The 17,089-nt window shown below is 35.1% G+C and overlaps 1 protein-coding gene across 6 annotated transcripts in view; it reads right to left on the bottom strand.

Moving 5' to 3' along the window:
• The window catches only part of Cow (Proteoglycan Cow), a 289,126-nt gene extending 273,294 nt beyond the window's left edge, over positions 1-15,832 (bottom strand). For 2 of the 6 annotated variants that reach the window (XM_067762882.1, XM_067762883.1), the window contains exons 1-2: positions 15,386-15,832; positions 14,502-14,883 (exon numbers count right to left, since the gene is read on the bottom strand). In XM_067762882.1, the coding sequence (XP_067618983.1) occupies positions 14,502-14,627 (126 nt within the window). In that variant the 5' untranslated portion in view covers positions 14,628-14,883; positions 15,386-15,832. Of the gene's footprint in view, positions 1-14,501; positions 14,884-15,346 lie in introns of all 6 variants that reach the window. The other 4 variants (XM_067762881.1, XM_067762880.1, XM_067762878.1 and 1 more) reach the window with 4 other exon arrangements.
• Between the last annotated feature and the right edge of the window lie 1,257 nt (positions 15,833-17,089).

Raw genomic sequence — 17,089 nt, 5'->3', positions numbered from 1 at the left:
ATTACCATCATGTCTCTCATACCCAAGAACTCATCATAACAAAAACTTATTTTTGGCTCGCAGATCATTTAGGACTCCAATGCATTAATCTACTAGCTTAGCAGTAGTTGTGCGAGACTGTGAAGTACGCTGGGCTTCCTATTGCCTATCATAATGAGGTACGCCTCTCCGAAGACATTCTCCGCCGCAAACTTCTATTCCATGAATTTCTGCCTGAAATAGATTCCATTGGTATCGGTTTCTTGAAGTTCGGCTCACAGATACCATCTAACGTTTTCCTGTCATCAGGGATGAACGAATCTAAAGGGTAGAAAGGCCAAGTGGTGCCTAAAGCTCAGAACCTGGCAACCCTTATCCAATCCCTGAGAAATTTTTGATTACACGGAGAGACCATTAGCAGGAGTATTTGAGTGTCGTGATCAGATGGTGTGAATAATGCGGATCAGTCGTCATCCATAGCAAGATAGGCTGGATTACAAAACCTTCGGTTGCCTTGTACTCTATAGAGGTTCTATTGGGAAATTATGGAAGGTCTCAATAAGAGTGTTGCATTAGCTTATGATATTTTGGTAAAGCCGATGTTCTTCTTTGAAGTTCTGGTCTGGTAGTTAGCACTAGACACTTCAACTACGCTGACACTGGTTAGAATAAGCAGGTCCTTTCGTGCCACACTTTCACTGTCTCTAAAGGCAATTATGAATTTGTACCAAGTTGACATCATAGGGAAAAGGGCGGCAGCTATCGTGGCAGCAAGATTTCGAGGCGCATGATATGATGGGTTGCGGCTATATCTCAGTCAACAAAGACCGCTGTGTGCTGATTTCCCATTTCTTTGCTGGACTCGCCACTTATAATACCATAAGGGAGGGATGGGTTGAGAATTACTATGGAGTCGGAGTCTGTTGTATTTGTTCACGAATAGATAAAATCTGGACGGAATAATGGCGGGAGGTATTCAGCCCGGAGTTAGGCGTCATCCTGAAATCTAGGTAATCCGTTTGCGACAACGTCTCTCATGTGGACGATGGTAAGTCATCCGTCGCTACAACTCTGAGGGAATTTTTATTTGAATATTTATTCAGACATTCAGGCAGCTCTCAAAGCTCTAAGCTCTGTCATGGTCTATTCGAGGGCTTTCAGGGATTGCTTCAAATCTTTTGCAGTGGCCTTAAGCTGCAAATTATCTGAATGAGAGGGCATTAGCATATCCCCAACAACTGTAACGCTGATCTATGGACCCGAGCAGGCAATTGCGAAATTCGAAATACCAAGCAGGGATTCCAAATAGCAAAAGTGACCACTTTCTGTCTACTTCTGGGCAGGCTTCTATCACCTCTTACCAGGTGTCGTGGTCATGCTAACCAATTGCTGACTACAAGCGCTCGGTGGATCTACAAGGGTTTACTAAGGTTCATCTACTTATAGTAATTGGATGGCTGATTGGCCATGGCAGTCCCAGCTATATTTACTGTATGGAGGACGACGTGGAGAAATCATACAGCCACGCTGCCTTAGGGTACGTTTATGTTGGTGTTTCGCACGCCCTTCAAGTCTAGCATCGCAGCTTCAAATTCAATACGCTTCAGAATTTTCGTAGCTCTTTCACAGCTAAAATCAAGGCTCCAGTATCAACGCACTCTAAATCAGAAATTCTACTCTAGCCCGGCCATCCCCAATTCCCTTTTTATTGGTTAGGTAATTAAAGATAAGTGAGAAAATGGACATCTGAGCTCATTTATACTCAAGACTTTTTTCTGCTTTAATTTAATGAATCAATAATCAACCAATTTTTCTTCATACTTATTATCATCACACTGTCCATGCCAACCTCTTTTATGGCTATTTGCTTTGTTATATTATGTCTAGTCATTATTGTCATCCACGAGCAAAAGTCATTTTAATGCTCGCATGAATGTGCGATAGGCACCTGGCTGTACGTTAAGTGACCGTTAGCCAAACGTGGCTCATGGGGGCTCAACAGGAAATGGTTGCGGTGCTAGACAGATATTTAATACCTGCAGTGCTTTTAAGTGTGCTTATGATAATTGCAAAGACACTAGGGTGATTGATGCTTTTTTAAAAGGAGTTTTACCAGGATTTGTTCTGATTTGGAAAAGGTTTTTTGAATCTTAAGTTCTCGAATATTTGATTTCATTCAGAATGGATCAGAGTCGCTAGCCAAACGATACCACAAAACCATTTCTGTTTATAGAACTCATATTAAAGCACTTTTTAGTTTTTCTTTTTGCTGTCTCTTAAAGTTTGCCGTAGCCATTAGCGTAACCATGACAAAAACTGTAACCACCATGACCATAACCACAACCAAAACCATCATCATTACCGACACTATAACCGTGAATTTAACCTTCGCCTTAACCATAACCCTAGTCCTTATAACCAAAACCATAGCCATTACCGTGAATTTCACCTTCACCAGAACCATGCCTCTAGTGTAACCGCAACTTGTTTCGTAACCATAACCGTAAACGCAACTGTAACCGTAACAATTACTCGATTCATGCCCATAACCTGAACCGTAACTGTAACGTAACCGTAACCAAACCATACCCACAACCATAATCATAACCATAAGTTCAAACAGAGCGGTATCTTTACGTATAACCATAACCGTTAATATTTTGAGGTTAATGGAAAATATTTCAATATTTTCACTTCGAAATTTTTTTAATTGAATTGCTATTTTCAATTTGTAAAATTTCTTTGATATTTTCCTCTTTACATTTTTTTTAGCAAAGTATGAGCCGTTCTACATGTTTTTGAAATGAGAAAAAATTTGAATTTTTTTTTTATAGTTATGTATTAAACTTAATTGATAAGCGTTCTAAACGTTTTGGAGATGTTAAAAAAGTTTTAAATTTTTTAAATTAATTTCGTATTTCCAATCCAAAAACCGAGAGCGAAGTTTTTGTGAAAGCTGCAGGTTTTCCAAAATTCCCAAACTATTTTTTGATATTTTTTTTTTTAGTTTCATTCGAGCCGCTCGAATTGTTTTTGAAATTTCAAAAAATTTTGAAAATTTTTTTTCTAATTCTACTTCATATTTGAAAACAAAAAACCCGATATTGAAATTTTTCCAAAAACCGTTAAACACGTTTTTGAAATTTAAAATTTTTACTCTTTTTTTTTTTTTTTTGTTTTATATTTTAAATCAAAGAGTTTGGTGTAACATCTTATTTTAAAGTTCTGCAGAGTCAAAAGAGTTTCGAAATTTTGTTTATTATCATTTGTTTTGTATTTTAAATCAAAAAATTCAGTTTAAGCAGTTAAACACGCTTTTGAAAAGTCAAAGCAAACTTCACAGTTTCTTATACTAATTATGTATTTTACATCAAAAAACCAGGGGTTACAAAATCTTTTAACTTTTTTAAAGTTGTCTTTGTATTTTAGAAAAAAAAAGTGAGGGTGAAATATTTTTGGAAGTCTTCCGACATGTTTTTGAAAGGTCAAAAAAGTTTTGAAATGTTATTGGGAGCCCTTCAAAGCGTTTGGAAAAGTTTGAAAATTTTAAATTTTTTGTAACTTATTTTGCACATTAACGCCCCGATTCTAGTGTGGTAACAACATTCTTCACCACGGTAACGAAATCATGTGGCAACTTTTACACGCTTTTGGTATTCTACCCGCGAAAGTAGCCGGATAATTTTTTACCCATAAAAGTAGGTGGTTACATCGAAATAACCACACAACAGCTGTTGTTTAGAAGAAGGCAAAACTGAAAAATAAAGAACTGTAAGCGCAAATAAGTAAAGATAATAGTAAAAAAGTGTTGCCTATTGCTATACATATTTGTTTACATAATGTACTTTCACAGAATAAATTACAATATACCTATGTAGAAACTTTTCATGCATAATACGCATATATACATCGTCCCGTTTATTCATTATCCACGTATCTACAAGTGAGACATTTTCGGAAAAGCGAACACGGTTCCCACACCATGTTTTCTTTTGGAATCAAAATTCATCGAAAAAAAGGACAAAATTTTTGTTTTAGTTTATTAGTATAAAATAAAAAAATTTAGGATGTGTCCATATAAAATTTTACTAAACATAGTGAATACTTCCTTTTAATTCAAGCCGAACAAACAAATATATGTGTATGCAACCAAAAATGGTACTATATTTTGGCATAGGATAAGTCTTTGTCTTTCACCAACCAAGCGTTGTGAACCTCGTTTTGGTCGCAAAGCTCTTGGTTCTAGCATTATGGTGTTGATTGCAATGGAATAAAATGTATAGTGCGGTTAGGTTTTAGTAATAAACGGTTCAAAGTTTGCGTTCTGGTGTTGATGCCGAACTATGTATGTGGAAAACTCAGTAAATCATAAATGAAACTAGGCAGTTTTGTTAGTGCTATTTTTGTAGATGCTTACTTTTTCCCTTAGCGTTTAAACTTCATATCAGAGCCTAGATTCAGTAAGTGTGAGTTTTGATACCGGGCCTCAGGGGTTCTGCTAGCACCTACGGGAATAATTTTATACAAAACATTTCTTCCGAAATCAAATCTCTTTAGCATTTGCTTCCTTCTGTCTTCGAGTTAAAATATTTCTTGTGCCAAGATACTTAGTTTTAAATTACCTTGCGTAGCTTAACACCACAATAGTCCTGGAATTTCTTGAACTCATTGATCTGGGTGAGAAAGATTTAAATATCGTCGTGCCAAATTTCATTGTATAAGTTTTGAAAGTGTTAGGCTCACGGCAGAGTGCTCGCTAAAAGCTATGCCAGGCGAGAAGTAATTTTTATTTTCATATATTTTACATAGTGTTTGATAACCGATCGAAATATATAACCGTTATTAATATTATTATAAAACAAGAGTTTTTTTTTTTTGATTAGTCGGTTATTTCATCAACAATTAACGACAATATGTTTGCCAACACTTTTCTTTTTCATGCCTGGCATAAATTATATGCTAGGTGAAATGTTATTTTTCTGGTACATTTTCTTGATTGAGCAATTTTTTATGGTGAGAGTTCCATTGAAATAAATTCTATGGGGGCTAACGAAAGTGTGGCGAATTTGGGTAATATTGTGAATTTTTACCTGAGTGAAAAAGAAAGAAAAGTACCAATCGTGGTTACTGCCTAAAAAGGACCAAAATTTAAGAAAAGGGACCAGCGGACCAAGACCATCAAATTTCTCCACAGAAACTGGGAGTTTTTCGGTGATGACAGCGTTACCACTTGGGCCAGAATCGCGGATAAAAGAACTGGTAACGATATTCGGTTACATAATGTTCTGGGTACTATTTTACCGGTAACGCTCAGAATCGGGGCGTAAATCAAAAAATTTACAGTGAGAGTGAAACTTTTTTGAAAAGTAAATAATTTCGATATTTTATCATTATTATTTATTATTGTCATTTGAAACAAAAAGCCTATAGTGAAACTTATTTATAGCCGTTCGAATCGTTTTTGGATTTTTTTTTTTTTTTTTTTTTTGTATATCAATATACCGAGTGTGAAACCTTGTTGAATGGAGTCGAAAAAGTGTCGACATATTTTCATTATTTTTGTAATCAAATCAAAAAACTGAGAATGAAATTTCATTAAGAGCAGCGCCTAATGTTTTTGAATAGTTGAAAGTTTTTAATATTTTTCATTTAATTCAAGGTTCGATTCGAGCTCAATGCCAGAACAATAATTTTTTTGTAATGATAATTATTGTTTTTTTGTTTAACTTTTCTATAATTGAAAAATTGTATTTTGTTTTGGAATAGTAAAATAGTAAATAGAAGACAAGTTGTCTGAAAAAAAAATGTTTCTACTTACTATTCCGAAACAAAATACAATTTTTCAATGATAGAAAAATTAAAAAAACAATAATTATCATTAGAAAAAAATTATTCTTCTGGCATTAAGCAGGAATCGAACCTTGAATAATTTATAAATAGGCCGATAAAACAAAAACAAATGTTATTTTTCAATTATATATTTTGTGTTTTTAATCAAAACTTGAAGACATAGAACCATCCGACCAGAACCATCGTTTACGAGATGATCAGGCTTGTACCTTAATTGCGTTTGTTACCAGAACGTACCGGAACTATATCCAGCAATGGGCCATCAACATCGATGACTTTCCCCTTAATTTGATTTAAAAACCAGTTTTGATATTCCCAAATTTATACAATACTTTGTTTTTGCGTTAATTTATAAAATACGTACATATGTATGTTCTAAAAAAGGTGTTGAAAACGAGTGAAATCTCATTCAGAGCCGTTGTAAAGATTTTACAATTTTGTTTAAATTAATTTATAATTTATTTATTAAAGCGTTTTAACTTTTTTGGGTGAAAAAAGTTTTGGAATTTTTTTGTATTAATATTTAATTTTGTATTTGAAATCGATAAACTGAAAATGAAATAATTTTAAGAGTCAAAAAAGTTTCAAAATTAAACTTTTGAAAATATTGAAATTATAATAAATATTTTTCTAAATCGATTGGGGTATCTTTGAATGAGCAATAAATTGAATGTGAATGGCAAATTAACACCAAAAACAAGTCGTACGATGTGATTTAAAATCGATTAATATTGGATCTGGGAAAAAAATTTTATTCGTAAAATTTAAATATTATTGTTTATTATTTTAAGAAGACGTGAGTAGAAAGAGACTGGGGACTTTTTCCGTAACATATTTTTCAAATATCGATTGGTGAGAAAATTTGTATAATTTGGGAAAAATTTAAACAACGTGACATCAGGCCGGACAAGACGAAAGTTGTAAATCACTTCAAAGCCTTTTCTCCCGGGAGTGGGATTTGAACCCGCATTTCTACAATGGTTGAAGTATTACAAAAGCATTCAGCCACGTCATGCCTTAGTTGTTGTAAACCTTATTCCAATTGCTTTCTTTGCATATTTTCTTTATGCACAGTAATACATTTTTTGTAACTTCCCCATTTTCTTCTTCTTTTTGCTCTGCTTTTTCTTTTCATGTAATTTTCCTTCACTTTGCGCTTTCCCATTCCGTATTTTTTATTTATCTTTCGTATTGTTCTGTTTTGGTTTATGTACCCTAACTGAGCCATTCTCTGTGCAATTACACTCCTATGAACTCAACCTTACAGTATTACAAGATTCAACTGAAGCAAAGATATTTGCACAGTTAAAAAACAGGTTATCACATTTTTATTATTTAAAAACAAGAAATGGTTTTTTCTATAAAACCCGAAAATCGATTTAGCGAAAAAATAATTTAAATCGCATACCCTAATATACACAAAGTAGAAAATGGTGGGAAACAACTTTTAATCCTTTCTTTAACAGGTGAGCTGAATACCATAATAATAACAACAACAAAACACAAATAATATAAGAACAATTCAGCTAACGCTGCAATCATCGTCGCCGACAACAAATCGGATTTGGTCAAGTAATAGGCCAATACAGACATGAAAAGGGAATTTCAATAAAAAATGGAAAAAATGTGTGAATAAGAAACGATTTTTATGCTGACCTGTAAGTTGGGTGTGTAAAAAAAAGCAGAGGTGGGTGTGTTAAGCACTTAAATAGACATGGCAAAGAAGAAACCTAGAAAAAAAGACAGAAATTAGCTGGCAAAGTCATTTGGCTTCACATTACGTTGTTTATTGGTATTGGTTAAGCATTTGTAGTGTACATAAAGAAGCACAGTACATTTCCACACATACGCCGAACATTGATTGGTATGGAATGTCGCACAGTGTAACTTGTGTGGTCAAAATACTACTAAAAAGGAAGTTAAATATTATAAAAATTAATAATATATTTTTTTAGAAATTTTGACATTTTCTAAATATTTTTTTTTTACTTTATATTAGGTCGGTTGAATTTTTGTCCGCTTTTCATACAAATCTTGCCATCGATTTTTAAGTAACTCCTCATTGAGCTACAAACTTGAAACTTTACACATAGGCACATAGGTTAGAACACCGTGACAATGCAACAAAAGGAAAAAAATCCGTAAGGTGGTGCAGAGATCGAAATATTTAGATAAGAATTTGAAAATTTTCAAACCAGCTTTTAATTAACTTCTCGAAAAGCTAGAGACTTGAAATTTCAAACTTATTTCAGAGTTCGATGACAGCCGATGACACGACACAAAAGGATTCGCTAGGGGGCGTACGAGATAAGATATTTAGAAAAATCGTACGAAACGGAGGAAATTTTGGGATTGTTTTTTATGTAAGTTCTCATTGAGCTACATGCGTAAAACTTAATAGATAAGTTAAGACACCGAGAAAATGTAAGAAAAGGAGAAAATAAAAATAAAATAAAACAAGTAAGGAAGGCTAAGTTCGGGTGTAACCGAACATTACATACTCAGCTGAGAGCTTTGGAGACAAAATAAGGGAAAATCACCATTTAGCAAAATGAACCTAGGGTAACCCTGAAATTTGTTTGTATGACATGTGTATCAAATGAAAGGTGTTAATGATTATTTAAAATGTAGTGGGCCTTAGTTCTATAGGTGGACGCCTTTTCCAGATATCGCAATAAGGGTGAACCAGGGGTGACTCTAAAATGTTTTTGTACGATATGGGTATCAAATTAAAAGTATTAATGAGGGTTTTAAAAGGGAGTAGCCCTTAGTTCTATATGTGAAGGCGTTTTCGAGATATCGACCAAAACGTGGACCAGGGTGACCCAGAACATCTTATGTCGGGTACCGCTAATTTATTTATATATGTCATACCACAAACAGTATTCCTGCCAAGATTCCAAGGGCTTTTGATTTTGCCCTGCAGAACTTTTTCATTTTCTTCTACTTAATATGGGAGGTGTCACACCCATTTTAAAAGTTTTTTCTAAAGTTATATTTTGCGTCAATAAACCAATCCAATTACCATGTTTCATCTCTTTTTTCATATTTGGTACAGAATTATGGCATTTTTTCATTTTTCGTAATTTTCGATATCGGAAAATTGGGCGTGGTCATAGTCGGATTTCGGCCATATTTTATACCAAGATAAAGTGACTTCAAATAAGTACGTATCGTTTTTTGCGCCAGTTATCGTGTTAACGGCCGAGCGGAAGGATAGACGGTCGACTGTGTATAAAAACTGGGCGTGGCTTCAACCGATTTCGCCCATTTTCACAGAAAACAGTTATCGTCATAGAATCTATGTCCCTACCAAATTTCACAAGGAATGGTAAATTTTTGTTCGACTTATGGCATTAAAAGTATTCTAGACGAATTAAATGAAAAAGGGCGGAGTTACGCCCATTTTCAAATTTCTTTTATCTTTGTATTTTGTTGCACCATATCATTACTGGAGTCGAATTTTGACATAATTTACTTTTATACTGTAAAGACATTAAATTTTTTGTTAAAATTTGACTTTGAAAAAACATTTTTTTAAAAGTTGGCGTGTTCGTCATCCGATTTCGCTAATTTTTATTTAGCAGTAACGTGCCTACCAAATTTCATCATGATATCTTCAACGATTGCCAAATTACAGCTTGCAAAACTTTTAAATTACCTTCTTTTAAAAGAGGGCGGTGCCACGCCCATTGTCCAAAATTTTTCTAATTTTCTATTTTGCATCATAAGGTCAACGCACCTACCAAGTTTCATCGCTTTATCCGCCTTTGGTAATGAATTATTGCACTTTTTCGGTTTTTCGAAATTTTCGATATCGAAAAAGTGGGCGTGGTTGTAGTCCGATTTCGTTCATTTTAAATAGCGATCTGAGATGTGCGCCCAGGAACCTACATACCAAATTTCATCAAGATACCTCAAAATTTACAAATTTACGGATTACCGTTATGCGAACAAAGTTAATATAGTCTGTGAGCTCTGCTCAGCTGAGTATAAAAATTTTAAGCGCTTCCTTTATATAAATAGACAAAAATCAGCGAAAAATGTTTTTTTGTATAAAGACATATTCTTGCTAAACTTTGATTTTTAAATTTTGACATGGAAACTGCAAAAGTATTTATGATATCAATCAATTGCGCTCCACTTTTATATTTTTACTTCTCATAAATATTTTTCCAATTCCTATGTCAAAATTTAAAAATCAAAGTTTAGCAAAAATATGTCTTTATATAAGGAGACATTTTTTACTGATTTTTGTGCATTTATATAAAGGAGGTGCTTAAAATTTTTTTTATTTTTATTAATTTTTCAAAGTGGAAATTATTTTCACTAAGTGCAAATAAAAACTTTGGTTAGAATCAGACTAAATTTTTTTCAAATAGTACCAATATTTTTAATTTTTAGTTAAATAGGCAGTTTCCAGATTATAAAATCTGACAGTCATTAAATTTTACCAATTTCAAAGATTGGTTGAAACAGGTCTATGTTTTTCATATAAAATTCTGATTTTCAGTTTTCAGTTAAATGGAAGGTGGACATGGCTCTGGACATATTTAAATATCTTTTTCTAGATCTGTTGTCAAATTTTGTCCAATTACATTTTACATATGAGACCAGAGACCGGATAGGTTGCACTGGCCGGTCGGTTAGTACTTCACATGGACTGAATGTATCCAGAGTATTACCAGAAGTTTGTAGAACGACCAAACTGTAAACCCCTATTAAAAACCAGGTAATATGATATAAAATGACTACCTCATCTTGGTTAAAACTTGCTTGCTGCTTCTCAACCTTTTTCAGTTTTAGTTCAGAAAGTTGCAATTGCAGTTAAGACAGTTACAATTGAAGTTCAGAGTTTCTATTTGTAGTTCAAAAAGTTAAAATTGAAGTTCAGAAAATTACAATGGAAGTTGAGAAAATTATTATTGAAGTTACATTGAAAATTCTGAACTTCAACTGTAATTTTCTGTACTACAATTGTAATTTTCTGAACTTCAATTGTAATTTTCTGAACTATAATTGTAATTTTCTGAACTTCAATTGTAATTTTCTGAACTATATTTGTTATTTTCTGACTTCAGATGCAACTTTGTTAATTAAAATGAAATAAGAGTAAATCCGATGACTGCAACACTTCTTATAGCTGGAGCCTTAGCTTGCCGAGCGCATGGGTGCGAGCAGAAACCGTGCCGATCTTTCCTCCTCTAAACTGCACTTTCTACATTTTCTGTTACAAACTAGGCCTAATTTGAAAGCATGATATGTGAGAAGACAGCTTCCAGTCAGAATACTGGTCATGAGCCTACAATCATCGTTTTAAGAGTAACTATGTTAGTCTAAGTTGTGAGAACTGCACATGATTTTCGACACTTTGCAGTCCCTCGATTGGATCAAAGTCTTTCGTGCTTGGTCCATCATGTACAACTCTTACCGTCTCTTAATCTTACCCAATCTTGTTAGAACCGTGCAAGATTCGAGAGCCGCGCCATTTTTATATATATCCTGAAACCCAATATAGATGGACGCTTCGCCCTATCCCGATTTTTGTAGAGATTGCTTACACTTTAACACACATTTAGATGTTGTGCTATGCGGGATTACTGCTTTAGTTGCTGCTTGGCTGTTAATATAAAAGTTGACGCGGCTGCGTTATGAGCTAATTTCCTCCAGTGTTTCTAATGATTTGCCTACGGTTACTACTTCCGGCTGAAAAACACTGCGATGATTTGGCAGCTTGTAGAATCTGTTTACTTTCAGATCAGCGTAGTATACTACAAATCCTACGCCTTCTTTGGAACCACCAATGTACAAGTGTATCGCCTAGTCTATTCAGCTTTAAAAGCCGTTTCGAAGCGTAGATACCGAATTAAGTAGTCTGCGCAGAATGGCATATCCCGCAACCATTTGGGGTGGTTTTTAGGGCTCCTATTATGCTAAGCATTGACAACCTACATACCCTTTAACGTACTTTATTTGTGTGACCGTCCACCAAATAAGAACTCAATAGCATAGAATAGGCTTTACAATCACTGTAAATAACCAATAAGAGAGAGGGAACGATATATCCCATGCATACCCTATCACTCTTTTATGTGCATAAAATGTCTTAGTAGCCTTCTTCACTCTCTCCTCCACGTTGAGCTTCGATATGTCATAATTCTGTAACAGGGATTGTAATAAATATATATATTGTTACAAAAATCGCTTTTTGACAACCTTTTTTTAGTTTTCTTTGATGTTTGGAAAATAACATCTATTTTACTTCCTTTATATTAGGTCGGTTGAATGTTTGTTCGCTTTTCATACAAATCCTGCAATCGATTTTTAAGTAACTGCTCATTGAGCTACAAACATGAAACTTTACACATAGGTTAGAACACCGTGACAATGCAACAAAAGGGAAAAAAATCCGTTAGGTGGCGCACGGATCGAAATAATTAGATAAGAATTTTAAAATTTTCAAACCAGCTTTTAAGTAACTTCTCGATGAGCTAAAGACTTGAAATTTCAAACTTAATTCAGAGGTCGATGGCAGCCGATGACACGATACAAAAAGATTCGCTAGGGGGCGCACGGGATGAGATATTTAGAAAAATCAAACGGAATGGAGGGACTTTTGGGATTGATTTTTACGTAAGTTCTCATTGAGTTACAAGCGTAAAACTTAACAGATAGGTTAAGACACCGAGAAAATGTTAGAAAAGGAGAAAATAAAAATAAAATAAAAAAATGTTAAGCACTTCCTTTATATAAATGAACAAAAATCAGCGAAAAATGTTTTCTTATATAAAGACATATTTTTGCTAAGCTTAGATTTTTAAATTTTGACATGGAAACTGCAAAAGTATTTATGATATCAATCAATTGCGCTCCGCCTTTATATTTTTACTTCTCATAAATATTTTTGCAATTTCTATGTCAAAATTTAAAAATCAAAGTTTAGCAATTTCAAATAGTAGCCGTAACCAAAGCAGTAAAAATCCTGGAAGAAAATAGCCCAAGCTGCAAACGTGTTAACTTTTATATTGACAGTAAAGCAGCAATAAAGGCAATAATCTCGCATAGCACAGCATCTAAATGCGTGATAGGGTGAAGCAGGAAGAAACATACATCTATATTGGATCCCAGGGCATATGGGAATAGATGGGTATGAAAAAGCGGATGAACTAGCTTAAAAGGGCGCTTCCTTTGAAGCTTGCTCCATAGACGTCCCAATTAGACTGGACGAGACGAAGCGAAGGCGAAAGGTGCACATGATCGACCAAGCAGGAAAGGTGTGGGTTCAAGCGTGGCACTGTAAAGTGTCGAAGATTATGTGTAGGTCTTACAACCTTAGCCTAACAAAGTTGCTTCTATCAATAAAAAGAGAGGACTGTAGACTCATGACCGGTATTCTGGCTGGACACTGCCTTTTGGGGTCACATGCCTTTAAATTAGGCTTGGTCAGTGATAGCAGATGTAGGAAGTGTGGGCTGGAGGAGGAAATGATCGAGCACATTTTGTGCTCGTGCCCTGCGCTTGCTAGGCTAAGACTCCAGCTATTAGGAGTGATACAGCTGTCAGATCTAGAAGCAGCAAGTCGCTTAAGTTCTAGCAAGCTTCTAGTATTTGAGAAGAGGACGAAGTTATTTTATAACATAGTTCCTGGTTTTTCAGTTTGCTCGTTAAAACAAACTTCTGGTAACACTACGGACTTATTCAGTCTATGAGAGGTCCTCATGGACCGGCCAGTTCAACCTAACCTAACCTAGCAATTTCTATGTCTTTATATAAGGAGACATTTTTCGCTGATTTTTGTCCATTTATATAATGGAAGTGCTTAAAATTTTTTTATTTAATTTTTTTTTTAGAATCTTGTTGCAAAAATCGCTTTTTGGCAACCTTTTTTTAGTTTTCTTTGATGTTTGGAACATAACATCTATTTTTTAGGTTTCTAATTATGCTCGGAAGATAATTTCAATTTTTCGAAGTTGTTTTCTTGGAAAATAATAAGTGGTTTTGAATTTTTTTATTTCGCTCAGACAATAACAGTTATTTTCCAAATTTTTTTTTCACTTGAAAAATAACCGTTATTTGTCGATGTTTTTGTTTCACTTAAATCTCTTATTTCGCTAGAAAAATTATAAATAATTTTACATATTTTTAGTTCCACAGAAAAATAACAGTTATTTTTGATTTTCATTGTTAAGCTTCGAAAGCTAAAACCTATGTATGTAGGTTGCGTTACTCCTTCAGTATAACTTTCTTAGTTTAAATTTTTACCAGTAACTAACGGTTATTTGCGATTCTTGTATTACTTTAGTTTCTAGTTATAGGAGGGTGTGACTTCGCCTTATTTCAATTTTGCTTAGAACAATTTTTTTTAATTCGTGACAAGAAACCCTCTGCTCAAGATTTTGTTGATTGTATTTTTGGTCACTCACTTTAGGGGCACGCTACACTGTGCATTGTGACAAAGAAATGTTACTCATACGTGGTGTATTACTCATAGCGGCGCAGGTGGATTGGGGTGCCATGGAAAAAATGAGCTAATTAGCTGTAACTTGTTTAATGCCCAATTTTCACCACTGCTACGAATACTTTCTTTTTTTTTTTTTTTAATAATTGTATTCCACTTATTTTCGTCTCCTTATATTCTAAGCGTTTCTTCTTCATCGTCATACCGCACTTACCTCATCAATGAATTCGAAATCGCCACCATTTTCGCCAACGTATTTCTTCTTTTTGGCATCAGCGCCACTAGGACCGAATGACATCAACACCAGACAAATGGTGGTGATCAAAAGTAAACACCTCATTTTTTATTTGTTTTTGTTATGCTCGTTTTTCCAGGCTACACAATAACAACAAGAGTAGCTTTAAGAATCGCGTTCCCTTTTCTTATCTTTGGTCGATTATTTTTTATCGTTTTTTTTACCTTAACGATCGGTGTAATTTATATTTATAACTTCCGTTTCCTTTGAAAACGTACGTACGACCACAATTTACAAACTCACACTGTGAGAAATTTTTATTGAATTTTCACTGTGTTTTTTATTGATTTTGTGAGCTATACTGAAAGGTTTTGAATATAAATGATAAATTTTTTTTCGTCTAAATTTTCATTCATATTTGTTATTGTCTATGCGCATAGAAAAAATCACACACCCATCCACACATATGCACACATGCATACATGCTATACAACTACAATTGGCGCTGTTGGAATTGCGTGCACAAGAGAAAGGAAAAATTTCCTTATACGAAAAACTCTTCTTCTTCTCTCTCGTAAGCATTAGCACTCGTGCAGTTACAGTGGCATATATGTATGTATGTATATAAGCATGTGCCTATGTAGCAGCTTCACGTTCTTCTTCTTCAAGTTTCGCTTGCAGTCCTGCGTATGTGTGCGTGTACATAATTGTATCTTTGCTTGTGCTAAATTTTTTTTCAGTATTTCTATAATTTTATTTCCTTTTTTCTTGCGCTAAGTTTTCATGCTCCTCACACGCACTCATACACCGCCAAATATACATACATATACATATATACACTGAGCACTTTGCTAAATTATTACTTTTGCTTTAATGTATTTGTTGTTTTCTTCTGTAATTTTAAAGTAAATATCCTTTTTTCCATCCGTTTTACTGTTGGCAAACACTTTTAATCACCGTCGCGTCCGAATGTAAACTGATTTGCTTTGTTCCTCTGTTGGAATGTACACAGTTCGGTGAAAAGTACTTTGTCTTAGATGTAGCATACTTTTAGGATATGTAACGCATTTTCGGGTGTGAGAGTGAGAGCGCTCAGTTGACATAATTCTCTTCGAATGAAAAGTGAGCGTGATTCACAAAAATAAAGGGTGCGTAGCGGTATTGGCGGAATCGGACAGATTTGTTTGCCTTCTTAGTTAGAGACTCAGGTTCTTCGTGGCCTTGCTACACCAGACCTGAGAAGAAATGTTAAAATTTAACTACTTTCTGAATTTTCAAAGACCTTTCTCATTTAATGCAGGGCTTCCCCCACACTTTCTATCCGAGGTCAAACCTAAGACCAACCATACCTAACATCCTGCAATAGGTGCTCCTACTATTAACAAAATTATTAAAATCCTGGGTTTTCCATTCCAACTTGTCAACAATAGTGCTCAAAGGCCTAAAGCGTTCCATTCCGGTAATTGCTCTTCGTGTACTTTAGGCACTTTTAACGAAGGCTTACAATAATATGACCCTAACTGTAACTTCACCTACACGACAAACCATACTATGATTTAGCAATGCAAAGAACACAGGCCAACTGATCCCCAATAAGCAAATATCAGCTGACGATCAGCTAACAGTCAATGGCAATGCACTGAAGTGCTAAATATGGATTGTGTTTCGCCCTCACGTCCTAATGAACGGTATATAAAGTCGCAGGATTTATGACTTCAAGTAAGTATTCGATAGATCACTCTTCAAGCTATATCGGTCCTCACTTGGTTAAGTGAAAGCCGAGCTCGCCATCTTATGACTACTCCCCCTATTGGCTATTGCTGTGGCTATTGGATGCACGTTTCATCACCCCACATATCGGTCTATGATTTTTTGGCAAGTACGATTTCGCTATGCATTTTTTCACCTTCTACAAAGCGTGCAACGCGGCTAGAGCCAACACTAACCTGAGGCTGAGTGACCTCCCTATTGAACGAGGTAACGAAAAGGTATCACTGAGGCTCGCATCTCTCCAGTTCCCCTATTGTGGGTCATACATCGTCGTTCCATCGCCGCTGTTAATCGGCCAGCCCCTCAACTGGTGTCGCCCGCTATCATACCGCTGCCCAACTGTTGCCGTTTCGATACTTCTTACATTTGTTGCTGACTTTCATAGCGGCGTTTTTCTCTTGCCTTGCTGTTGCTTTCCTGAAACTTACCGGCGCTACTACGAACCTTGATTGATCACTATCATACCTTGGTATACCTTATGCTGTCAGTCCTTAACTCCGTCCGTCACATACTGCTTAACTATGCCAACTTGCTCTCTGATTCTCACCTCTCTTGGTGAGAAAAGTTCAGCAACCCTCCTTAAACCTCAAGCCATGTTGTGCTGCCTCAGTGCTTGAAAACCCCTTTCACCGGTGGTTTGTTACTCAGAGCTGTCACCAGTACAACGACTCTATCTCAAGAAGCGATCAGCGGTTTTAAGGGATACATGTGAAAATGGAAACCAGTGAGACCAAAGCACTCCCGTCAAAAGGGAATCCACAGGGTGGTGTTTATGGCTGTGTTATGAACAATATACT

The sequence above is a fragment of the Eurosta solidaginis genome, chromosome 1 (genome assembly GCF_040869045.1).
Source record: "Eurosta solidaginis isolate ZX-2024a chromosome 1, ASM4086904v1, whole genome shotgun sequence".
In the NCBI taxonomy this organism is placed as follows: Eukaryota; Metazoa; Arthropoda; class Insecta; order Diptera; family Tephritidae; genus Eurosta; species Eurosta solidaginis.
Note: the sequence above shows the minus strand (reverse complement) of the source record. Positions and strands in the feature narration are given on the sequence as shown.